This window comes from Coenobita brevimanus, chromosome 50 (genome assembly GCF_032717465.1).
Source record: "Coenobita brevimanus isolate Jiangsu-jjx chromosome 50, ASM3271746v2, whole genome shotgun sequence".
NCBI lineage: Eukaryota > Metazoa > Arthropoda > Malacostraca > Decapoda > Coenobitidae > Coenobita > Coenobita brevimanus.
This window is the reverse complement of record NC_137003.1, coordinates 52,800,563-52,828,518: the sequence shown is the minus strand read 5'-3', so window position 1 is coordinate 52,828,518 and position 27,956 is coordinate 52,800,563. Positions and strand designations below refer to the sequence as shown.

Genomic DNA, 27,956 nt, shown 5'->3' with positions numbered 1-27,956 from the left:
TTCCTCCTGTGGATCTTCATCTGAGCCAAATCCTTCAAAATCGAAGTCATCTAGAATGCCTGCATGTCTATGTTGTCATCACCTGCGCCAGGATCACTGGAAACGTAAGCTTCAGCTGGTGCAGTATCTTCACTCTGTCGTCGGCCCAGATAACAAGTGATGAGTGCTTGTTGTTGTTCATTTATAGTCTTATTGTATTCTTTCAAAAAGAAAGATGATATTTCATTCATTTTCTGTACCAGCTGAACACGATCACTCTCGCTGGCTACAGCAGTCTCTCTTTCTTCTTGGAGATGGGAACAGCCACTCAATATGTGAGAGTTTCATCATTGTCAGTTGCTTGGGAGTCTGTGTGGGTTTATCTTCTTGTTCGCTGTTGAGACGACGAGACTTGAATTTTGCAATACAAACTAAATTTTGTTGAAATTAATTCAAATTAAAAATTTTTTGAAATTAATTGGGATAAAATTATAGAATACAGTTACAGTATATTTTTATTACAAACAAGTCGCCAAATGTGAGATTTCTGTCGCCAAATTAGAGTGTTGTGTACAATCCCATCCCATCACCTAAAGTGAATTCGCCGAATAAAAACTCGCCAAATGTGAGATTTCTGTCGCCAAATTAGAGTGTTGTGTACAATCCCATCCCATCACCTAAAGTGAATTCGCCGAATAAAAACTCGCCAAATGTGAGAGTTCACCGTAAGCACATTTCTCCATGCATAACGCGCACGGGTGTAATAACACACATTGAGATTGACCCCGAAGGAGACAAGTGGGTAAAAGAAATTGAGGAAGTAAGGAGGATAGGGCCTTATAAGAAAGGGGAAACAAGACCAATGAGAGTCAAGTTTACATCAGAAAGTGTAATAAACGAGATACTTAAAGTGACCTGGAAATTAAGCAAAGAGGCGGGGATGGAAAATATTATAATAAGAAAAGATCTTAATGAAGAAGAAAGAGAAGTTTTAAAATCATTAAAGGAAGAAGAAAAGGGAAAAAATGATAAGAGGACAGAGGAAGAATGTAATACTTTTTTTTGGAGAGTACTGGATATGAAAGTAAGGAAATGGTATTTAAGGAAACAGAAGTGAAGGAAACTAAGGGGGATGGCTGTGAAAGATCAGAAGTTGAGGAAGTGGTACGGATAGAGAGTAGGAGAGAAGAGGGTATTAAAAATGTCAAAAATAATTTGAAGGTGATATATACTAATGTCGATGGTTTCATATCGACAAGGATTGAAATTAACGATTTCTTGAGAGAACACGAACCTGATGTCATGTGCTTTGTAGAGACCAAATTAAGAGAAGATATTGATGTTCATTTGGGAGATGGTAAATACAAACTGTGGAGAAAAGACAGGAAAGAAAAAAAGGGAGGAGGAGTGATGATAGCAGTGAAGAACAACATAAATGTAGATACTGTGGAAATGGGAGAAGGCAGGGCTGAAGTGATATATATGAAATTAGAATACTCCCCCAGTATCCCTGCTTGTCGTACGAGGCGACTAAAAGGGTTGGTGGTGGGTTAGTGCCCCATCCCGTAAAAAGAACCAACTAAAAAAGCGAATAAAGCGCCTCGGACCCGGACGGACCATACGTTGACGACTAAGGAACGGACAAAGGACATTCTTAGGGTGGGAACATGGAATGTGAGAGGAGTGAATGATGAAGTGAAAGAGAGAGAGATTGTTCAGTGCTTGAGGATGTAAAAGTGGATATATGTGGATTGACTGAAACTAAATGGAAAGGTGAAAGGGTGAGAGAATGGGAATATGGTGTAGGTATATGTGCGGGAGTCAGTGAGAGTGAGAGGGCAAGAGAGGGAGTAAGTCTGATGATAAGAAAGAAGTGGAAGGAGAATATAAGAGAGTATGGAACAGTGGGTGCAAGGATTGTATGGGTGAGGATGAAAGTAGGTATACAAGCATGGGCGATTGTATGTGTGTATGCTCCAACAGAGGATCGAGTGGCAAGAGTGAAAGATGAGTTTTGGGCGAGAGTAGAAGCATGTATGGACAAGTTTGAGAGGAACGAGAGAGTGCTGTTGATTGGAGACATGAATGGCAAAGTTGGGAATGTACGAGTGGATGGAGTGGTTGGTCAGTGGGGTGTGCCAGCTGAAGTAGATGGGAATGGTAGTGCTTTGGTGGACATCTGTGCTTGTAAGGGGTTGGCAATAGCCAACACCTACTTTCGTCATAAGATGATCCACCGGTATACATGGAGAGTAATGAGGAGGATGGATGGTGAACTTGTTGAACGAAAGGTAATGATAGACTACGTGTGTGTGGATGAGCGAATGAGAAGACAAGTGTTGGATGCAAGAGTGTGGAGGGTGGGGGAATGGAGTCTCGGACCATCACTTAGTGATGGCCAAGGTAAAGATGCAAAGAAAGTGGTTGAGGAGGCGAAGGGGAAGACAGGAGGAAGCAGCTCCTGTGAGAGGAGTGGAGAAATTGCAAGATGGTGAGAAAATGACAGAGTATAAGAGCATAGTGGAAGAAAGATTGGGAAGGTATGAGCTAGAGCAGATGGAAGGGGTGGAAGACGTATGTAAGATATTCACGGAAGAGATAGGCGCAGCGTGTGAGGCGGTTTGTGGAGTGAGGAGGAGATGCAAGGGTGTGCAAGGGACAGCATGGTGGAATGATGAGGTGAAACGAGCTGTGGAACAAAAGAAGAAGGCATATGGTGAATGGTTGGCGAGTAGACGTAGGGGAGAAGATGAGAGAGAGAAGAGAGAGGTATATGTGAGCAGGAGAAGGGAGGTTAAGAGACTGGTGAAGGAGAGTAAGAAGAAAGTGGATGAAGAGTTTGGGAGGAATCTGAGTGTGAAATGGAGGGAGAGTAAGAAACTGTTTTGGAAGGAGGTAAAGAAAGTAAGGCAGTGTGAAAGGGGAAGTAATAGGGAAGTGAAAGATAGGAATAATAGATTGTTGGTGGAGAAGAGAGAGAAATTGAGGAGATGGAAGGAGCATTTTGAGGATTTGTTGAATGTAGAGAGTGAGAGCAGTGTGAGTATAAGTGGTTGGGGAATGGCTGGGAGAAGAAGAGATGAGAGGAGGGAGGGAGAGATCAGTAGGGCGGAAGTAGTGGAAGCGATGAAGAAGATTAAGCTGGGAAAGGCCCCAGGAATTGATGGAGTGTGTGGTGAAATGCTTAGGTATGGGGGTGAAATTGTTGTGGAGTGGATATGGAAGTTGTGTAGATTGGCTTGGGAAGAGGGAAGGGTTCCAGAGGACTGGAAATCAGGTATAATTGTTCCTCTGTACAAAGGAAAAGGGGAGAGAGAAGTATGTGGTAACCATAAGGGTATTTGCCTTCTTAGTGTGACTGGTAAAATATATGGTAGAATACTCATTGATAGGGTTAGGCATATGACAGAGGAGCTAGTTGGAGAAGAACAAGGGGGATTTAGGAAGGAAAAAGGGTGTGTAGATCAGATATTTGTTCTAAGATGTTTAGTGGAGAAGTATCTAGAGAAGGGAAGGAAAGTGTATGCTGCCTTCATGGACTTGGAGAAAGCTTATGACAGAATAGATAGGCAAGGTATGTGGAAGGTATTAAGAATATATGGAGTGGAGGGGAAATTGCTGAGTGCTGTGAAGAGTATGTACGAGGGAGCTAGGGCTACGGTGCGAGTGGATGGTGAGCTGAGTGAGTTCTTTGATCTCAATGTGGGACTGAAACAGGGGTGTGTGATGTCTCCATGGCTGTTTAATATATATATGGATGGGGTTGTAAGGAGGTGCAAGGTAGGGCAGTGGATGTGGGGCTGGCCCTAATGAATGAGGGTGATTATTTGGAAGCTTCCGGTGTTGCTGTTTGCTGATGATACAGTATTGTTGAGTGAAGATGAATGGAAGTTGCAAGGTTTGGTGAATGAATTTGGGACAGTGTGTAGGAGGAGGACGCTGGAAGTTAATGTAAACAAAAGTAAAGTTATGGTGTTTGAGAGGAATGAAGTCACAGAGTGTGCAGTGAGGTTGGATGGTGAGGATATGGAGAATGTGAGTGCATTCAAGTACTTGGGTAGTGTGATGAGTAAGGATGGAACTTTGGGGGATGAAGTATGTGAAAGGGTACAGCAGGGAAGGAAGGTTGTTGGTACACTGAAAGCAGTGATGAGAAATAGGGAGGCGAGTATGGAAGTTAAGAAGTCACTGCATGATAGTATTGTGATCCCTACCCTGACGTATGGAAGCGAGGCATGGACCTTGCAAGAGGGGAACAAGTCAAGAGTGAGAGCAGTGGAAATGAGTTACTTGAGAGGAGCATGTGGAGTGACGTAGAGGGACAGGTTGACAAATGAAGAAGTGAAGGAACGTTGTGGGGTAGATGTGGATGTGGTTGAGAAGATTAGGAGAAATACACTGAGGTGGTTTGGACATGTGGAGAGAATGGAGAATGAAAGACTGACTAAGAGGGTGTATGTAGGTGAGGTGGAGGGAGGGAGAGGGAGGGGTAGACCGAGGATGAGGTGGAGGGATGGAGTTGAGAGGTATATGAGGGAGGGGGGGGTGAGTTGGGAGGAGGGTAGTCAAATGGTGGGTGACAGAGTGACTTGGAGGCGTTTTGTCTGCGGCCACCCTTTGCGGGATTAGGGCGTCGGGCTATAGATAGATAGATAGAAACTGGAGAGAATGTTAAGCGAGATATGGCGGTACTGTATGTTCCCCCAAAGACGAGAGCATGGAAGGATGACGAATACCATGAGATGTTGTCAGATATGGCTAGCTATTTGCAAAAAATAATTGAGAAAAGCAATAATATAATTTTAGTGGGTGACTTTAACTGTAAAGAGGTGAACTGGGAGGAATGGTACTCGGGAGGCGGCGAGGATTCATGGGGCACTATGTTATTAAATATAATAATGAATAATGTGATGACGCAATGGGTCAAAGAAGAGACACGGTTTCGAGGTGAGGACACACCAGCAAGGTTAGATTTACTGTTCACCAAAGAACCCGATGTAAAAGAATCATTGAAATATCTCTGTTCTTTAGGAAAAAGTGATCATGTGGTCACTGAGTTCCAGATGTTAATAGGGAACGTCGAGCCAAGAGACGAGCTTCATAGACAGGGAAGATACAACTTTGGGAAAGCAAATTTTACAGGATTGAGAAACTTTTTGAAAATGCGGATTGGAGAAAATTCAGAGAAACAAGAGAGATACAGAGGAAGTGGGATATCTTTCTAGACCTCTATAATTTGGGAGTGGAAAAATTTGTACCAAGAGTAAGAGGGAAAGAAAACAGGAAAAAGGGGTGGTTTAATAGAATGTGTATGATAGCAAAAAAAGAGAGAGATAAGGCGTGGAACAACTGGAGAAAGAGAGGTAACAACAGAACAAAGGAAGAATATAAAAGAATAAGAAATGAATACACAAGAATACGTAGAGAAGAAGAAAGGAATTTTGAAAAAGGTATAATAGACAAATGCAAGGATGAACCCATACTGTTTTATAGATTTGTTAATGGCAAACTGAAACAAAAGGAAGGAATCACCAAACTGAAAGTAGAAGGAGAGGTCTTTAAGGATGCGGCAATGCAAGCAGAAATAATGAACAAACGTTTCCAGTCAGTTTTCACTAAAGAAAAGGAGCTTGTGGAAGGGGAGGGAGTGATTAGAAATGTTCCGGTGATAAAAGATATAAAAGTGGAGGTACAGGAAGTGTATAAATTACTGGAAACTCAAGATGTAAGGAAAGCCCCAGGACCTGATGGAATTTCTAATTGGGTTCTGAAGGAATGCAGAGAACAACTGGCGGATAAAATTCACAGTTTAATCGTATGCTCACAGGAAGAGGGGAAAGTGCCACAAGAATGGAAGAGGGCAAATGTGGTACCAATTTACAAGGGAGGAAACACGGAAGAACCCCTGAATTATAGACCAGTGTCTCTAACCAGCATGGTCGCAAAATTGTGTAAGAGAATCCTGAAAGACAGATGGATAAAATATCTGGAAGAGATGAATATTTTGGCTGAATGTCAGTTTGGATTTAGAAGTGGAAGCTCATGTGTTTCTAACTTGTTGAGCTTTTACTCAAGAGCGATTGACGTGGTACAGGAGAGAGATGGTTGGGTGGATTGTGTGTACTTAGACTTAGAGAAGGCCTTTGACAAGGTACCTCATAAGAGACTAATGTGGAAACTAGAATATATAGGAGGACTGAAGGGGAAACTTCTGGAATGGATAAGAGACTTTTTGAAAGACAGACAAATGAGGACAGTAATAAAGGATAGGATGTCTGGATGGAGGGAAGTAACAAGTGGAGTCCCTCAAGGCTCGGTGTTGGCGCCAGTAATGTTCCTGATTTACGTAAATGATATGGTAGATGGAGTGAACAGTTATGCAAGTCTGTTTGCTGATGATGTAAAGATCTTGAGGAAGGTAGAGGTTGAGGAGGATTGTAAAATACTGCAGGAGGATTTGGATAGGATACACAATTGGAGCCGGACGTGGGAAATGAAATTTAATGTAAAGAAATGTAAAATATTGGAAATGGGTAAAAGTACCAGGAGGCCATCACTGAATTATTTGTTGGGTAATGAATTAATCACAAAAAGGAGAGAAGAGAAAGATTTGGGAGTGCTGGTCCAAGATAGTTTGTCACCAGAAAAGCACATTAACAAGGTAGTTAGAAAGACTTATAAACTCTTGACTAACATAAGAGTAGCATTTCATTATATGGATGAGGAGATGATGAAAAAATTGATAGTGGCAATGATCCGCCCCAGGTTAGAATATGCAGCGGTAGTGTGGTCCCCACACAAAAAGAAAGATATAAACAAGACTGAGAGAATACAAAGAACAGCAACCAAGATGTTCCCAAGTCTGACAGACCTGTCATACAGAGAGAGGCTGGAAAAACTGGATTTGCCTTCCTTAGAGGAAAGGAGAAAGAGGGGAGACATGATTGCAGTGTTCAGGACCATGGTGGGAGTAGATAAAATTGACAAAGAAGATCTGTTTGTATGGGATAAGAGAGCAACAAGAGGACACGGAATGAAATTGAAAAAGTCAAGCTGCTTGAAGGATATCAAGAAATATAGCTTTCCTTACAGAAGTATAGACTTATGGAATAGCCTGGACAAAGAGATCGTCCAGTCTAAAAACTTAAACGAGTTTAAAGCTAAATTTGACTTATTGAGAAACAGCGATGGAAACCGACGAGCATAGTACATTCCATGTATACCACAATTAGGTATATTAGGTAAATACTTAAATACAGTAGAACCTCTTTGGTCCGGACCCCTTTAATCCGGATTTCTGTTAACCTGGACAAAATTTAAAAATAATAAGCTCCAAAAATATGTTGAAAGTAATTCTAAAGTCATTTTCAGTATCGGCAGGGAAAGCGATCGTCATTCGCTTAGTCTCGGATCACGCTAGGTCGCAACATGGGCGCCTGTTTAAACACACACTAGCATTCATTCCATCAACTAGTTCACCAACCATTTATATTTTTACGCTGTATTTCAAAAGTTAATCCTCCTTACCATGCCCCTTAATGCAAGTGTAGCTTCTGTAATGAATAAAGGTGTTAAAAGGAGGAGTTTGCTTACACAAAAATGGGTCAGAATATTCTACAGTGTTTAGTGATTACTGTAGGTTATTTTTTGTACTTAAATGTGCTTTACTTGTACATCAAACATTAGCTTCTTGCCCATATGGGTGTTATCAATATGCCAAAGATGACAATGTATTTTTTGCCTACATAAGTTTTATTTTTATTCCAAATATTCTATCTATCTATCTATTGCCAGACGCCTCAATCCCGTTTGGGGTGGCCACAAACAAATCGCCTCCAAGTCGCCCTGTCCCCCGCCATTCCACTCCCCTGCTCCCAACTCACACCCCCCTCTCTCATATACCTCTCAACCCCATCTCTCCATCTCATCCTCGGCCTCCCCCTCCCTCTTTCCCCCTCCACCTCACTCACATACACTCTCTTCGTCAGTCTTTCACCCTCCATCCTCTCTACATGGCCAAACCACCTCAGTGTGTTCCTCATAATGCTTCCTATCACATCCACATCAACACCACAACGCTCCTTTATATCCTCATTCGTCAGCCTCTCTCCATGTGACTCCACAGGCTCCTCTTAAATAACTCATTTCCACGGCTCTCACTCTTGACTTGTGTCCTTCCAACAACGTCCAAGCTTCACTTCCGTACGTTAGAGTTGGTATCACAATACTGTCATGTAGTAACTTTTTCACTTCCATGCTCACTTCCCTGTTTCTTATCACTGCTTTCAAAGAACCAGCAACCTTTCTTCCCTGCTGTACCCTTTCAAGCACTTCACCCTCCAAACCTCCATCCTTACTCATCACACTACCCAAGTACTTAAACGTACTCACATTTTCCAATTCCTCACCATCCAACCTTGCTGTACATTCACTGACTTCACCTCTCTCAAAGACCATCACTTTACTCTTCCCTACATTCACCTTTAGATTCCGTTTCTTACACACTCTCTCAAACTCATCCACCAAGCCTTGCAGCTCCCCTTCGTCTTCACTCAACAACACAGTATCATCTGCAAACAACAGTACAGGAGTTTCCAAACACTATCCTCTCTCACCAGGGCCACTCCAACATCCACTACCCTACCTTGTACCTCTTTTATTACCCCATCCATGTACAGATTGAACAACCATGGAGACATGACACATCCCTGTTTCAACCCAACTTTCAAAGAGAAAAATTCACTTAGTTCACCATCCACACGCACTGCAGCCTTCGCACCATCGTACATACTCTTCACAGCATTCAACAACTTCCCATCTACTCCATATATTCTTAACACTTTCCACAATCCTAGTCTATCCACCCTGTCATATGCTTTCTCCAAATCCATGAAAGCTGCATACAACTTCTTTCCCTTCTCTAGAAACTTTTCCACTAAAGATCTGAGAATGAATATCTGATCTACACAACCTCTTCCCTTCCTAAAGCCTCCCTGTTCTTCTCCAACTAATTTCTCTGTTCTTTCTCTAACTCTGTCAATAAGTATCCTACCATACACTTTTCCTATTATACTAAGAGGACAAATGCCCCTATGATTACCACACACTTCTTTTTCCCCTTTTCCTTTGTACAAGGGAATAATTATACCTGACTTCCAATCCTCCGGGACTCTACCTTCCTCCCAGGCCAATCTGCACATCTTCCACATCCATTCTACTACTATCTCTCCCCCATGCTTCAGCATTTCACCACACACTCCCTCAATTCCTAGGGCTTTCCCCGATTTAACTTTCTTCATTGCTTCCACAACTTCTATCCTACTGATTTCTTCCTGTCTTCTCACCTCCCTCCCTCTCCCAGCCATTCCCCAGCCACTTATACTCGCATTACTTCCATCCTCCACGTTCAACAATTCCTTAAAGTGTTATATCCATCTGCTCACTTTTTCTCCCTTCTCCACTAGTAATCTACCATTTTTATCTTTCACTCCCCTGCTAACTTCACTTCCACCCTGTCTTACTCTTTTCACCTCTTTCCAGAACATTTTCTTACAGTCCCTCCACTTTACACTCAAATTCCTTCCAAATTCCTCATCCACTCTCTTCTTACTCTCTCTTACTAATCTTTTCACCTCTTTCTTTCTACATATAACTCTCTCTTCCGCCTCTCAACTTCTTCCACGTCCCTATTTCTCATCCATTCATTGTATGCTTTCTTCTTTTGTGCCACAGCCCGTTTCACCTCTTCAGTCCACCACGCTGTTCCTTGCACCCCCCTCCGTCTTCTCTTCCTTCCACACACCACATCACATGCTGCACATATTTCTTCTGAAAATATTCTACACACACCTTCCACGTCCCCCATCTGCTCCAATTCATATTTGCCCAATCGTTCCTCCACTTCTCTCTTATACTCTGCCTTTTTCTCATCCTCTTGTAACCTTTCCACTCTCCTTGCAACTACTCCTTCCTCTCGTCTTTCCCTTCTTCTATTCCTCCATCTTATTTGAACTTTAATTCTGGCCACCACCAAGTAGTGGTCAGAAAGTCCACTCCCCCAACCTCTATAAACTCTTGCATCCAATATACATCTTCGCATCCTTTCATCCACACACACATAATCAATCATTGCCTTCCTTTCACTCAGTTCACCACCCACCCTTCTCATCACTTGCCATGTATACCTGTGGATCATTTTATGCCTGAAGAGGGTATTGGCTATCACCAACCCCCTCCCAGCACAAATGTCCACTAACGCACTCCCATTCTCATCTACCTCAGCAGGCACACCCCACTCACCAACTGTTCCATCCACCTTCACATTCCCAACTTTACCATTGATATCACCAATCAAAAACACTCTCTCATTCCTTCCAAACTTTTCCATGCACACTGCTACATTTGTCCAGAACTCTTCCCTCACTCTTCTAGCATGATCTTGCGTTGGCGCATACACACACACACAATCGCCCACATTTGTATTCCAACTTTCAACTTTACCCACACAATCCTTGATCCAACTGATCCATACTGTCTTATGCTCCTCTTCCATCTTTTACAGTTAATTAATTAATTTATTTTTTTGCCTACACAGGCCTTAGTCACTTACTACAATTTAAAATGTAGGCTAGTTTCTTGTCATGGCCTTACCTGTAAATTATGCAATAAAAAACTATCATACATGATTAGTTTTGTTATTTTAGTATCCTATCATCTTTTACAGTTACGTAGGGTTGACATATGCCACATATGTTAATAATTAACAAACATACCATATGTAGATAGAGTTTGGTATGAACTGGAGATTACCCTGATGGTCCGGACAATCTGCTAATTCGGACAACCCTTCCCCCCATATAGTCCGAATGAGAGAGGTTCTACTGTAATTGGAACGATTTAGACAAAGAGGTGGTGCATGAGAAAAACATTCGTGTGTGTAAAGGTAGACCTGATAAATGTGGATATGGAGACAGGACAACACGAGCACTGCTCAATTCCTGTATACTACAAATAGGTAAATACAAATAGGTAAATACACAAAACAACATTTCCTCTACAGGTATTTTCCTTATAACAGATATGATGCCCAAAACATCTATGAAGAAGCATGTGGTGGGCATGTCACTTGTAATGTGTGGGGATAGGTATATCCACGTAGCATGGGTTGTCTCCCTCACACTGATGGACGCTTCACAACAGCAAAGTATCTTGAAATTACAGTAAACTCTCACATCTGGTGAGTTTTTATTTGGTGAATTCACTTTTGGCGATAGGATGGGATTGTACATAATGCTCTAATTTGGCGACAGAAATCTCACATTTGGCAAGTTGTTTATAATAAAAATATACTATAACTGTATTCTATGATTTTATGCCAATTAATTTCAACAATTTTTCTTATTAATCTGAATGCCAAGGGAGATCGTTACCATCAAAACATTCTGGAAACGCTTTGATATCAGACAGGCTGTCAACTTTATGGTAGATGCCTGGTATAAAATTAATAATGCTACCATTAAACAAGGACAATGCCAACAGTGACATGGACACAGACACAGCATCAGCGGAAGGAACAGCTCATGAAAGAAGTGGTAGAAGCAGCAAGATGTTCCTGGATTTAATGAAGTTTAATGAAAAACAGTTGCGTGAGATGACATCCAAAAACACTGAGCAGAACATTGAAGAAATGCTGAATAATGATGATGATGATGAAACAGAAGACAATGAACAAGAAGATAAACACGCACAGACTCCCAAGCAACTGACAACGATGAAACTCTCTCTCATACTGAGTGACTGTTCTCGTCTCCAAGAAGAAACAGAGACTGTTGTAGCCAGTAAGAGTGATCATGTTCAGCTGGTACAAAAAATGAATATCATCTTTCTTTTGGAAGAAGTACAAATAACGAACAACAACAAGCACTCATCACTTGTTACCTGGGCCGACGACAGAGTAAAGATGCTGCACCAGTTGAAGCTTCCCTCTCCAATGATCCTGGCCCAGTTGATGACAACATAGACACTGCAAGCATTCCAGATGACTCTGATTTTGAAGGATTTGGCTCAGATGAAGATCCACAGGAGGAAGGGACAACAGAAGCTACAGGAAGTGAGGCTTCAGTTGCCAACTAAGACATCCACACACCATACACCACGTGTACATCAAGCCCATTATTTTCTTTTCTTGTTAGTTTTTCTGTTTTGTATGGTTTCTTGGCTAAAATAAATTAAACTGAATCATGTTGTGTGTGTTTATCACACAGGTCGCCGACAGAGACGGAGCTCTTCCTGGATCATGGGGAAATAATCTCTGAATCAGCGGCAAAAAGGAGACCAGCCTATTGTGATTATGTGAAAGAGTGCGAGAGTGGTGGCCTCGTTGGACAGTACAGTAGTTAAAAAAAAAAACGCGGTTCCAGTCATAAAGAGTACAAGATATGGCGGAATTAGAAGGTTCCCACATGCTTGCATCATGGCAGAGAGGGACGATGCTTTGTTTACAAATGGTGAGGGGGATTTTGTGGGCTTCTCCAAAGATGATGTGGGAAATGGTAAGTACAAAATTGAACCAAAGAAGAGTAGTGGGAGTAGAGAAAACAGCGAAGGGGAATGACCAGGAGTTAAAAAGGGTATGGGCAGTAATTAGAGTTGCAGGAACAGACCTTAGAGCAGGAGAAAATCAAAATTCTACAGAATAAACCTGAAAAAGTTTCCACATGTAGTGATGAACAAGACAGAGAAGTCACAGATATAAAAGTGAGTAATGAATCTGCCTCAAATGAAATAAAACAGCTCATGAGGGAGAATAAGAGGCTGGAAGAAGAAAGGGACAGCATGAAAAGTAAACTAGATGAGTATGAATCCAAATCAAGGATGAAGGACGAGCACATTAAGGAAATCAAGGAGTAACATAAGGGGTGGAAGAAAATTCAGGAGGAAGGAAATGTAAATTTGAAAGAGATTATTGAACAACAAAGCAAGGAAAAGGTGAAAAAGGAAGTGGTTAGGGTACTGAAAAGTAGAGAATCTTTAGTCAGGGATGTAGCAGATAAGAAAAAATGCGTAATAATTTCAGGAGTAAAAGAAAAACGTATGATAGTAAGATCAGAAAGAGAAAAGAGAAGAACTGAGTAAGGTTAAAGTGATAGTATCAGTAGTTATCGAGGATAACAACGAAGCTCAAGAAGAGATGTGTTTAGGTTAGGAAAGTACGAGGAAGGAGGGGCAAGGCCATTGAAAGTAAAGTTTAAGTCCCAGGCAACAGTAAACAAAATTATCAATAGAACATGGAAATTATCAGACAAAGAAGGGTTCAAAAATGTTTGGATGAGAAGAGATGCCAATGAGGAAGAAAGAGCTAAAATAAAATAGTAAAGGAAGCAAAGGCAAAAAACGAAGAGAACAGAGGAAGAGAAGACAGTGTTTTATTGGAGAGTTATGGATCAGAAATTGAGGAAGTGGTACCGACGCAGAGAAGGAGTGAAGAAGGTATAAAAAACAATAAAAACAATTTGAAGGTGGCATATACTTATGCTGACTGTTTCATATTGGCAAGGTTAGAAATCAATGATTTCTTGAGGGTACATGAACGAGATGTTATGTGCTTTGTAGAGACCAGGCTAAGAGAAGATACTGATGTTCATAAGGGAGATGGTAAATACAAACTGTGGAGAAGAGACAGAAAAGAAAAAACGGAAGAAGTGATGACAGCAGCAGAGAACAACATAATGTAGATACTACGGAAATGGGAGAGCGCAGGGCTGAAGTGATAAATATGAAATTAGAAACTGGAGAGAACAACGAGAGATATGGCGGTAGTGTATGTTCCCCCCAAGACAAGAGCATGGAATGATGATGAATACCAGGAGATGTTTTCAAACATGGTTAGTTACCTACAGAAAGTGATTGAGAAAAGCAACAATAAAATTTTAATGGGTGACTTCAATTGTAAAGAGGTAGACTGGGAGGAATGGAACTTAGGAGGCAACGAAGATTCGTGGGGCACTATATTATTAAATATAACAATGAATAATGTAATGATGCAGTGGGTCAAAGAAGAGACAAGATTCTGAGGTGAGGACACACCAGCAAGATCTGATTTACTACTTAACAAAGAACCCGATGTAACATAATCTTCGAAATATCTGTGTCCTATAGGAAAAAGTGATCATGTGGTCAATGAGTTCCAAGGGAAGGCGGTGGCTGAATCGGTTGAGAGTCGGCCTGCAGTCCTAATGGACCCAGGATCGAATCCCAGCTGGGGCAGGGAACAGTTTAAGGATTTGAATTTCATAAAAAGCAGACTTTCCTGATCTACCAGATGACCCGCCGACATGTCGTAAAAATACCCCCGCTAATACCAATACACCAGTCCTGTATGAGACAGCCCTAGCATGTATTCAGTAAGGATGGTGGGTGTTAGCGCCGAAGTGGTAACATGTAGAGGTGTATGGTATGTAGAAGGACTACTGGGCCTTGAAAGCAGGTTGTGAAGCCTATGCTCGGAGTCAGTCACATAAATATATATACAGTATATATATATATACAGGAAACTCGCACGGAACACGATCTCACGGAACGCGCTCGCAATTAGACACGGTAAGAGCTGGGATATATATAAGACAACGTAAGATTAAAAAACCATTATGAAAACTACAAATTAACGCAGGAGAGGCTTTTGAAAGATCAAATCCTCGAACGTCACCGCAGCACGCGGTTTGTTTTGATTGTGACGATGTAGGCGGGAAATTATTCAGTGAGTGAGACATTCCCGAGTACAGTAGCACAGTATTTGTAAGTTAAATATTTACAGTACTGTACTGTTCTGGTAAGTTTATGTGCAACTTAAAGTACTATTAAATAACGTTAAAGCAAGAAATAAAGTCTTATAACCAGTTTACCTGATAGGCGTCAGAATACTGCCTTTTTTATTTGTTCGTTTTTTCCACAGTACTGTACAGTATTTGTAAGTTAAATATTTACTGTTCTCGTATGTACTGTACTTGTAAGCACTTAAATAAAGTTTATTCATTAAATAAAGCCTTGTAACCAGTTAACCTGAATTATATGATTACCCATGATCGGCGTCGGAATATTGCCTTTTTTGTTTGTTCGTTAAACTCTTACTGTACTGCTTTTCTACAGTACTGTATTTGTAAGTTAAATACTTACTGTTCTGCTATGTACTTGTAAGCAATTAAAGCATTAAATAAAGCCTTGTAACCAGTTAACCTGATTTATATGATTACCCATGATCGGCGTCGGAATACTGCCATTTTTGTTTGTTCGTTAAAGACTTATAATAAGAGAAAAATACATTTTTGTCTTGGTATCTTTACCAATTTGCTCAGGTTTGCTGTAATGGTTTGGATCATTTGATGCATTGCAACTTGTAGAAAACTGAAAACTTTCGGGAAGTGAACGGAAATCTGGGACATGAGACTGACCTTGACTTCACCCTCTCATGTATCATCTGTCAGTTCACCACCTGCTATCGTGATGAGCGGATGTACGATTTTTTCGCTCATGGCCATGCCTAACCACACATACTGTAGTTACACCCATTATCTCGACCCAGACAGAAAATACAACCTTTTTCCTCCCTTGCAAAACACAAACAACCACCCTGTTTACGAGACAGCAATATATATTGCGAAAATAACAAGGTAAAATGATAAAGATGAACGAAAATGATAGAGAAAGATGAACATGTTATGACGGAAGAAGTACGTTTTCCCCGTCTGTAAACGTATTTATTTCTGCTTTGTATCTGTATTCGTAATAATTAGACTTATTGTTAGTTCTGAAACTGCATTACGATTCTATTTTTAGCCATTCTCGTGGTGTGGCAGCAGGAAGTTGTGACACAACTTCCTTATTGCTAATCGGACTGACCCTCCACTTTATTCTCCCGTGGCAGAGTCTAGCCTTCGAGGACGTGCAGTTTTCTCATTTAGGACTGAAAATTCAACTCTTTCGCTCCCTTTTCCAAGCATGGGCACAACGATAACGTAAAAAATAACTCGAAACTACCATAAACGTATATCAAAAAGGTGAAAATGTATTCATAACATTTTTTTTTTTTTCCAGCCATTCCTAACAGATTATGTACTGAAATCATTCGATATCACAGTACTGCATTTCTAAGTTAAATATGTACTGTTCTGGTATGTACTTGTAAGTTAAAGCACTGGTACCAGTTAACCTGATTTATAAGATTACCTATGATCGGCGTCGGAATGTTTCCTTGTGTTTACGTACAGTACAGTATTTGTGTGTTGAAGTTTTGCTCTGGAGTACTGTATTTGTGACTTATAACATTAAATAAACCTTCTAACCACTTAAAGTGCTTTCTAGTGATTACCAGTGACAGATAACAGCAAAACAACACATTTGGGGGGTCTAGGGAGCAAAATACAGAGTAGTTTAAATATACGCGATTTCGCACCTAACACGGCACGGTAGGAACGAAACCCACATGTTCCGTGCAAGTTACCTGTATATATATATATATATATCATCTTAAATGTCGGGACCAACTGCCTAGCCCCGTGCTCTTACGCTCCTCAAGGGGTGACATAGGATTGGATGATGGATAGATGGATATATATATATATATATATATATATATATATATATATATTATTTCCAGTTATACAATCCATTTGGTTCTCCACGTCCATATTATTAATTTCAATCTTTCCACAATTTATTACCAATCCCACTTTTTCTCCTTCCCCCACCAGACAATCAAGCACCCTCTGCATCTCGTAAATACTTCCGCAAATCAGTACAATATCTGTAGCATGGTCCAAATCCATCAGCCTCTTATTTTCTTTCCACTTAATTCCAGCACCTGTTCTCCTTACAACCTTTCTCATAACATAATCCATAACCAAAACAAACAGCAGTGGCGAAAGAAATCCTCCTTGAATCACTCCTGACCTAACTTCAAATGCATCACTCAAAGAACCACCCACCATTACTTTACAAAAAGTTCCTTTATGCAGGCTTCTAATAATATTTACAAACTTTTCTGGTATACCATGGAATCTCATAATTTTCAACATAGCTCCACGTGAAACACTATCAAACGCCTTTCCAAAATCCACAAAACACATACTACGTGGCATTTTCATCTCATTAGCTTGTTGCATTAGATGCTTTACAATAAAAATCTGATCATTACAACCTCGACCCTTTCTAAATTATATAATTTATGGAAATTATCTGATTTTTGTATCAAGAACCTCTTTGCATTGATAAAGAGGTTCTTCACCGTCTGGCAGTGCAAGACATCAGCGATTTTTAAGGCTAAGTGAACACCCAATGGATCAGTCTATGATATGAAACCTCATAATATCATTTATTATTGCAGTTGCAGTTTCTTTATCAACTAAATGTGCTACAGCATTCATAGAGAACACCCGTACATATGGTTACTTATATTAAAGTCGTCTCAATGTATGATTCATATCTACATGTCAGTTTTGACCAGTGACTGGCAGTCCATTCATCCATCCTCCCAGACACAATAGACGCGTGAATACGTCACGGGCTGCAGGCATACCAACCGCCAGACGCAGGTTTCACTCTTATACTGTACCAGGTTCATATGTTGCCAACAGTACAACTGCAGAACAATCAGACTAAGTGTGGTCCGGTTGTTCACACAGTGGACAATGTTGGGAAGAATGGCAGTATTTGGCAGGGTGGCCAAAACACCAGCATGATGTACACTGGCAAGAGGAACAAATGCCTTCACTAAGAGCCGTGTACCACCGATGATAACTGTGTCAGGAAGGGTACGAGAGTCAAATGTGAACTTCACAATGTTAAGAGAATGCTGACGTCCTCCATGGGGGTGAATAGTGTAACCTGTGACACCTTGTACTGGACAACCTTGTTCACTGAGGATGGTAGAAATGATGGGGGAGCATTCAGCAACAGACCTATCCCCAGGCTGGAGGAAAGATGGTAAAATGACTACGGCAGTATGAGAACTACGGGGTTCGCTGGACGGGGATAGAGGCACCTGCCTCGTCAATAAGTCTGGACATGGCTGAGGTTTGTTCAGGGGTCTGGACCGATACCAGTTGGGACCCAACTAATTGAAAGTGGAAGACTATGTCAGGACCAATGTGGCGGAGGAGCTGCAGCTGAAACAAGAGGCCATCTGAAGAAAGGGAGAGCCAGCAGGGATGTTGAAGAATTTCATCCAGGTTTCCAGGCCAAACAATGAAGCAATGGAGGGAGTGGGAGTGATGATGGGTTGAGTTGACCGGGGATGAGAGGAAGAAAGAGTCAAGGAGATGGAAGTAGTTACAGAGGCGGAAGAAGAAGAGGGAATTGAAGCAAGAGATAACATGAGATAAAGCAGGGACACAGAAGGAACCAAAAGCTACAGGTGAGGGGAGGTAGGCAAGCAGACAAAACCGTGGAAGTGTCTGAGAAGCAAGATGAGTGTAAAGATGAGGAGACAGTGATGTAAAAGCATGGGTAATGGTGAAATCTGAACAGTGGTGGTGATAGGGCAGTGGTAACATGGGCTCATGGTCCCGATGGACCAGGGACATATCCTAAGTTGTCTACAGGGTTAGTGTTAACTAGAGCCATGTATGGAAGGAAAAAAATTCATTCCCTCATTCCTCTACCCAACACGGAGCAAAACAATGGGAGGTCAGATGCCAAAGATAACAACAAGCCAATGGCTACCTCAGAGGTAATGAGGAAATATACATACTGTAGGTAACCACTGGGGGAACCAGACAAGGGTGAATCCAGGACAATATGAGCCACCAGGCCCCCCAGTGCCTAACTGAACCAAGCTAATGCATGACCAGCCAACTGACCTAGCTGGGCCCAACCAGATCATCCGCCTAGCCAGAATAAGGGACCAAAGAGGTGTAGTTAGCTGCAGGATGCAGCAAGTAGCATCGCTCAACTTCCAATACTCCCGTCTTCTAGCATCACAGGATGCTACGCACGGCAAACACGTTGGAAGGCAACAGTCCCATCTTAGATGACAAAATGGCAGGCCTAGTAACACCACCAGGGGTCCCACTATCTGGTGATGTGATGGTTATAGACAGAAAATAAAGGTCGGAAGACACAGGAAATGATCATGAAGAGAGCAAGGACAGATAAATAGAAAAGGAGAGTGAGGAACGAAAGACTGGAGACAAATATGTCCCTTTTGGTCGCCTCTTATGAAACAAGCAGGGATACGGGGGAAGTATTCTTACCCCTCTTCCCCAGGGTGAGGAATTTAGATATAAATTTAAATTCTGCATGCAGTATTCTAGGGGAAGACTGTCTATTATCTCTGTCATTAAATCCTCTTTTGTCCCACAAGAATTGTGGGGTCATGGAGCTAAGTTGCTTAGTCTTAACATTAAAGACATGGGTGGCCAGCTACTTTCCTCCAAGTGGCATGTTACCAGTGAAGTTCAACCAACCCAAACCCATGCCAGAGGGCACAGGACACCACAAATCCCTCATGCTGCCACCCTTGCCCAACTGTGAAGGGCCCAAACTCGAGAGCAGCACCCCAGGAGACCACTCCACTGCTGAGTGTATAACAGCAAGGCAGCCACAGAGCCAAGGTGTGCTCAGCTGGGCACCTCTACGCAAGGCCACTGGCATAGCCATTGTCTTCCCAGTCTGCCACTAAGTAATGGGGGAAAGTTTTCCAGCCACGTCCTACTGCCGCCAACCCCCCTGATGCAGTATGACACAATGTGTAGTGTGCGTTAAGTGTGTGTGTGTGTGTACTCTACTGCAGACAAGGAAATGTGTTAGGGAGAATATACTCTGTGTTAGTGACCCCCTGAAAAAGGTCAGCAATGGAGGATGGTCAGGAACTGTTCTTGAGGGCTGGTGAAATGGGATCTCAAGCTCTCTGTATTACCAGCTTTCCCATCCTCCTTGGGAGTACTGTATTGGTCTCACTGGCTGGAACTACAGCACACTCCTGTGGCCTGTCCAATACCATACCTGTAGTGAGGGGTGGTGAGGCTGGTGTGGGTGGTAGTGGTGATGGCACTAGAGGCGGGTAACTGTGCTGAGGGTGTCTGGTGGTGATGGTGGTGGTTTCCCTGACTGGTGGTGGTTGTGCCGCCGGAGCCCCGATTCTCCACGATCCTTCGAGAGACGAGGGGGGACACATGGGGGGGGAGGTAGGGGTACCGGCTGCTGTGAACAGAGACAACAGTAAGAGTAAATATATAGCAAAATCAATATCTCACCCTACATTATTAAACAATACATAAGCACTGGCTGGTGTTGTCAAGGTAAGACATTAGATATGAACTTTTTCTGAAAATGCATTTGAGAGCTATGCATTAAGAAGTTATACATATATCAAAACATATGACTGAGATTAATTAATTATTGATTGAGAAACATCTTGATGGCATACGAGTTTTTCAAATACTGAACTGATATTAAGAATAATCACAAAAGAACATACGAATGGAATGTCATAAAGTGTCATTTACTAGTAATAAAAAACACAAATATAAAGTTTTGTAAACCAATAATAAGATTTTTTTTTTCTCTCTCTCTCTTTTTAATAGAATATTTGCAGAAACAAATGCCCACACAATTTGCAAAATGGAAATAAATAATCAAGTAAAAATAAATGTATGACAATATATCAAACTCATACAAATCTTGTTTGCTACACTGAGCAGAGACAACACCTGCCCTCACTAAACAATCAACAAACCTTTAAAATAAGCTAAAAATATTTCACTTGGTAAAAATGTAACTGGTCACAAAAAAATGATCTTGTAAACTATCTGGGGCACAAGTGGAACTGGAAAACAGCAGGGAGTATGGAGGAGGGGATACATATTCTGGCCCAAGGAAACAATTTTCGTTTTACTGTTGCTACCATCCGACAATTTCATTCAGTTTAGGAGAACTGTCAAATGAGATCGGTTAAAGACAGACTTCAGCGATCCCAAAATAGAAGCAAGCCAACTGGTGGTACCAAGAAAATTAAATGTGATCAAAGTCAAAGATATAATGAGTAACAGAGTCCTTTACATCATGTAAGTTATAAGGCAAACTGTTATGAGCATAACGTTTGTCCAATATGTTACTTCAATAAGCAATTCATATCTACAAAAATTCTTAACAGAAAACTAGGCTGTGCATTACTTACACTGATCAGTATAATAGAAAAACTATTTCCAAATCCTTTATAACTAAAAAAAATTTTTTTTAAAGAAAACTGAGGCTGATCTGAATCCATTCCAATACTCTGGTCAAAATATGGAAAGATAAAAGTCCTTAAGTTAATAATTATAATAAGTAATCAACACGCACATGAGCAAACACTTTACTGTACTAATGATTTAAAGCACATTACATGGCACAAGCAGTTTTCAGTTCCTTCCTCCTGTGCCCCAATACAGACTGTTGCCTAAAGCTAGGCAAAAATATACATACAATACAGATAAGATAAATGTCAAGTCCAAGTAAAGCCGAGTACAAAAGTTCATTTCTATTCCACTGCATCTCTTTCACATTCAGGGCATGTCTATCACTTTCCTCCCAAACGCATCACATCAAACAGCATTATATATGGGCAGAGAAGCATATTATAAGCCTCTCTCGGTTCAGGAATATTTGCCACTAGAGGAACGTGAGAAGTAGAACAGGTAAAATATTAAGCAAACTTTTTGTCTCCGACTGTACTTTTCCCTGGTGTGGACCAAAACATGCAGTTATTATTATACATAACAGCTTAAATACAAGCTATAAAGGGATCAGGATGGCAGTCTTAGCATGCAGGGTGGGATGGGATGGGGACACACTCTGCTACTCTCTACAACATATCAAACTCTGTACAGTTTCTTAACAATACCATAACAGTAAACTCATTAACTGTCTTATTCAACCCTTACTCTTAATCCGCTCCCAATCTGAGCTATATTTTTCATACAGTGAAAATCCTATCATCCATCATGATGGAAAAATTACATAAAATCCAATACAAATGTAATTATAATATGAGTATTAAACTAGCCAACATACTAAAGGTTCACGCCGGTGGTGTCACAATTATGACAGTTATTGTGATCAGCAATTATGGTGTCTAAATATGTGCTTCAACAACAACCAGCTGGGGTTCATTATAGCACTGGATCATCAGATTTAAAAAATAACATTATCCAAAATTCATATATACAGTACATACCATTATAATACACTGAACATATCTTGAGAACTGCCATTAAATATGGGTTTGTATTCTAAGTAGCTTTGGAGATTTTGCAGCACCCCTTCCATAGTAATTTCTATCTATTTTTCCATCTATCTATTGCTAGATGCCTCAATCCCGTTTGGGTGGCCACAAACAAATCGCCTCCAAGTCGCCCTGTCCCCCGCCATTTCACTGCCCTGCTCCCAACTCACACCCCCCTCTCTCATATACCTCTCCACCCCATCCCTCCATCTCATCCTCGGCCTCCCCCTCCCTCTTCCCCCCTCCACCTCACTCACATACACTCTCTTCGTCAGTCTTTCACCCTCCATCCTCTCCACATGGCCAAACCACCTCCGTGTGTTCCTCATAATGCTTCCTATCACATCCACATCCACACCACAACGCTCCTTTATATCCTCATTCGTCAGCCTGTCTCTCCATGTGACTCCACAGGCTCCTCTTAAATAACTCATTTCCACTGCTCTCACTCTTGACTTGTGTCCTTCCAATAACGTCCAAGCTTCACTTCCGTACGTTAGAGTTGGTATCACAATACTGTCATGTAGTAACTTTTTCACTTCCATGCTCACTTCCCTGTTTCTTATCACTGCTTTCAAAGAACCAGCAACCTTTCTTCCCTGCTGTACCCTTTCAAGCACTTCACCCTCCAAACCTCCATCCTTACTCATCACACTACCCAAGTACTTAAACGTACTCACATTATCCAATTCCTCACCATCCAACCTCGCTGTACATTCACTGACTTCACCTCTCTCAAAGACCATCACTTTACTCTTCCCTACATTCACCTTTAGATTCCGTTTCTTACATACTCTCCCAAACTCATCCAACAAGCCTTGCAGCTCCCCTTTGTCTTCACTCAACAACACAGTATCATCTGCAAACAACAGTACAGGGAGTTTCCAAACACTATCCTCTCTCACCAGGGCCACTCCAACATCCACTACCCTACCTTGTACCTCTTTTATTACCCCATCCATGTACAGATTGAACAACCATGGAGACATGACACATCCCTGTTTCAACCCAACTTTCAAAGAGAAAAATTCACTTAGTTCACCATCTACACGCACTGCAGCCTTCGAACCATTGTACATACTCTTCACAGCATTCAGCAACTTCCCATCTACTCCATATATTCTTAACACTTTCCACAATCCTTGTCTATCCACCCTGTCATATGCTTTCTCAAATTTCACCTCAATGTTCTCTCATATTTTATTGTGAAGCAGTGGTAGTGGTGGTGGTGGTGGTGGTGGTGGTGGTGGTGGTATTATTATCATTATTATTATTTAGTAGTAGTAGTAGTAGTAGTTTAGCAGTGGTAGTGTTGGTGGTGGTATTATTATTATTATTATTATTAATTTTATTATTATTATTATTATTAGTAGTAGTAGTAGTAGTAGCATAGTAGTTGTTGTTGTTATTGTTGTTGCCGTAGTTGTAGTTTAGCAGTGGTAGTGTTGGTAGTATCATCATCATTATTATTATTATTATCATTATTATTATTAGTCATTATTATGACTATTATTATTAGCAGTAGTAGTAGTTTAGCAGTGGTAGTGTTGGTGGTATTTTTATCATTATTATTATTATATAGGCGCCTGGTGGTTTTGTGGGTAACTGAGGTGCTCCAATAGGATTGAGCCGGTGTGGGTTTATATCCAAGGGATGGTTGGGGTTCATTGCTCACGAAATGCCACTCAGGGATGAGTGAGGCTGGTCACTCTAATATTAAATGTCACGACCAACTTGCCTAGCCCTGGGCTCATACATTCCTCATGGGGCAACACTGGATTGGATGATGATGATGATTTGTAGTAGTAGAAGTAGTAGTAGTACTAGTAATCCCTCTACTATCCGACGTAATAGAGCCAAAGGCATGTCCGGAAAGTGATCCCGTCCAGAAAGTGGACCCCTAGCTCCTGGACTGGTACTTAAGGACACTAACCCAGCCTAACTTTGAAAGCCATCTAAATAACTCCCTACCGGACATGCATAGCACCTATTTAAACCTATTTAAGACCCTAATCACACCAATAATGGATATAAAGCATGAAATAAATGAAAAGGAACCAAAGAATGAGGAATTACAAGTGACTACCTCAGCCAGGGTACTTACAGCACGTCTGTGGCCGGCTTCTCTAAGGCTTTGGCAGTGGTGAAAATGCTCTTGAAGCACGTACAGTAATCCAGTGTTGTGCTCCACTTAATTCTTTGCACTGTGAGTTATAGTTGTTTAACACTGCACATTGTTCTTAACTGCACCACGCCAGTTTCAACCTCCAATTTGCACTCCACAATTAATCCTTTGCACTCTAAATTCTAATTTCTTAACACTGCACAACACTGTAAATTCCCGTGTGGTCTCGTGGCGAGGTATTGCAGTTTATTCACTGTTTATTCACAAAAATCGAGCACGTGTGGCTTCCATTGCGATAAGCATCTACTCGCGATTGAAGTTAGGCAGTAACTGTTGGACAGTGTTGGACTGGTGATGGGGAAACAGAGTTGCCAGATCGCAACAGCCACATTACCAAACCCCTCAATTTTCATTACCAAATTCGTAAGGCAAGCATTTATTCTTCACTAATTATATATACAAGTGGAAATAAATGTAATCACTCTCCTTATAATTAACAGCATGCTGATTATTTTCACGCTATGTAGGCTAGCAGATTAATGAGCGAGAGAAGACAATCCACCATCTCCATCGTGTTTATCCTCATACATGTGAAAAATCCATCCAGTAATGCATTATTCTGATTCATTACCAAATGAATTTTTCATTACCAAATTGGCCCACATTTGGTAGTGAAAAATACCAAGTGGCAACCCTGACAGGGGAGGGGGGAGGGAAGAGGAATAGGCCATGGTGTAAACAGCTGTTCGGCGCCGCGCGGCAATTTAAAAAAAAAAAAAAAAAAAAAAAAAAAAAATCGGATTTGGGGGGGGGGCCCCCCCCGAAGGTCCAGGCCCACAATGTCCGGTAAGTGGGATGTCTGGAAAGTGGGTGTCCAGATAGTACGGGGATTACTGTGGTAGTAGTAGTAGTAGTACTAGTAGTAGTAGCACTAATAGCTGTGGTAGTAATAGTAATTACTGTTGTTGCAACTCTAGGCTCAACTGAATGTGAGCACAGTGATCTGCAAGCTGAAGCTACCATCCTGCTACACTTCACTCTCCTCCTTTTGGAGGAGAGGGATTTTATTGTTAGTCAACTGCAATCTGTCTGGACCAGCAACTGCCTCTGCAAGGCTATCCCATGCAGCAAACTGATTACTTGCAGCTGATGGTGCCTTACAACAAGGTGCAGGGATTAGTGTGCAAGTCTGGTTGCTGGATGGACACCATATTTGCATCTCTCCACCCAATCCACTTCACCCAGTTTTCTGGTTTTACAGTTACCACCCAGCATTGTTAATGGTTTCCTGGGTTACAAGAAACCTTTAGGCTTGTCATTCAGTGCAAAGCCACCTCAAGTGGAAGGAAGAGTAATAATGTGACAAGAATGAAAGGGAAAATTAGAATGAGAGGAGGAAAGACACAGAATGACAAAGATGAAGGGAGAAGTAGGCAGCACTGCATCAAATAAGCAGCTGATGGTGACCACCTACTACCACTCAGGGGATAGCAGAGGACTTGAGAGACATTTGTTTAACTGGGAAGTGGAGCCGTCTGGTTACTGTATGCTACTACCACTGTGAGAAGGAGTCCCACTCCAGCACCATGGCGATACTTTAAAAAAATAAATGAAACAATTAAAATAAAAACAAAAGAAGTGATAAAAATATAAACAGCATGCAAGAGAATGTTCAAGTAAACAAATAAAAGAAATAAATAAGTAAAAAAAAAATCCCATGCCACCCATAGTACAGTATACACTCAATCCTCGTAAAATCGTGTGTTTATAAATCACGAATTTATAAATCACGGCTAAAAGGCTGTCAGATTGCCGGCACCCTTAAATCGCTGTTAAGTCACAAAAATCGCGGACCTAGGCACCGAAGTGGGCCTTTTCCGAGGAGAATCATAAACCACGGCATTCAATTTGAAAATCGCGACCCAACAACCAATCATCACCCGTCCCTGGTGGCAAGTGTGCATACTAATGCCGCCACGTTGTTGTTGTTCTTCCCGCCAGTCTGCACACTACAGACCATCGCCGTGGAGTACGAGAGCTACCTGCCGTTTTTTTACACCTTCCCCCCCGCCTCCTACTTTCTATGGCCCCTCCCGAACCCCCGATGAAGCGCTCTAAGCAGTATGGCATCAAGAAGCAGCCGCCGTTGTCGTACAGTCAACGTTTGGAGCTCATTTGTCGTGTTGAGAAGGGAGCAACCCTACCTCATGCTGTCTATCTATCTATCTATTGCCAGACGCCTCAATCCCGTTTAGGGTGGCCACAAACAAATCGCCTCCAAGTCGCCCTGTTCCCCGCCATTTCACTGCCCTGCTCCCAACTCACACCCCCCTCTCTCATATACCTCTCCACCCCATCCCTCCATCTCATCCTCGGCCTCCCCCTCCCTCTTCCCCCCTCCACCTCACTCATATACACTCTCTTCGTCAGTCTTTCACCCTCCATCCTTTCCACATGGCCAAACCACCTCAGTGTGTTCCTCATAACGCTTCCTATCACATCCACATCCACACCACAACGCTCCTTTATATCCTCATTCGTCAGCCTGTCTCTCCACGTGACTCCACAGGCTCCTCTTAAATAACTCATTTCCACTGCTCTCACTCTTGACTTGTGTCCTTCCAACAATGTCCAAGCTTCACTTCCGTACGTTAGAGTTGGTATCACAATACTGTCATGTAGTAACTTTTTCATTTCCATGCTCACTTCCCTGTTTCTTATCACTGCTTTCAAGGAACCAGCAACCTTTCTTCCCTGCTGTACCCTTTCAAGCACTTCACCCTCCAAACCTCCATCCTTACTCATCACACTACCCAAATACTTAAACGTACTCACATTTTCCAATTCCTCACCATCCAACCTCGCTGTACATTCACTAACTTCACCTCTCTCAAAGACCATCACTTTACTCTTCCCTACATTCACCTTTAGGTTCCGCTTCTTACACACTCTCTCAAACTCATCCACCAAGCCTTGCAGCTCCCCTTCGTCTTCACTCAACAACACAGTATCATCTGCACACAACAGTACAGGGAGTTTCCAAACACTATCCTCTCTCACCAGGGCCACTCCAACATCCACTACCCTACCTTGTATCTCTTTTATTACCCCATCCATGTACAGATTGAACAACCATGGAGACATGACACATCCCTGTTTCAAACCAACTTTCAAAGAGAAAAATTCACTTAGTTCACCATCCACACGCACTGCAGCCTTCGCACCATCGTACATACTCTTCACAGCATTCAACAACTTCCCATCTACTCCATATATTCTTAACACTTTCCACAATCCTTGTCTATCCACCCTGTCATATGCTTTCTCCAAATCCATGAAAGCTGAGAGGTTCTAATTTCTTCCCAACACCACCCCACTCCATTCACTTAAGCAATATCATCATAGGATTAAGGTGAGATCCCTTAACATTGCTTATTTCTATTAAATACATGCACTGAATATTCCTTAATTTGTATGTTTGTGTTTGATGGTGCCTAGATAGGTGTAGGTAGGGTGCTGTGGGGGGTGGTTGGCCAAAGTCCAGACCCAAAATCATTTTTCACATAAGAGTTATTATTTATAAACCACAGAATCTGT

The 27,956-nt window shown here is 41.7% G+C and overlaps 1 protein-coding gene across 1 annotated transcript in view; it reads right to left on the bottom strand.

Annotated features, from left to right (window-relative positions):
* The window catches only part of LOC145399833 (uncharacterized), a 170,258-nt gene that overhangs the window by 3,733 nt on the left and 138,569 nt on the right, over window positions 1–27,956 (bottom strand). Inside the window, exon 11 of the mRNA XM_080272400.1 lies at window positions 19,975–20,172. Within this exon, the coding sequence (XP_080128526.1) occupies window positions 19,975–20,172 (198 nt within the window). The remainder of the gene's footprint in view (window positions 1–19,974; window positions 20,173–27,956) is intronic.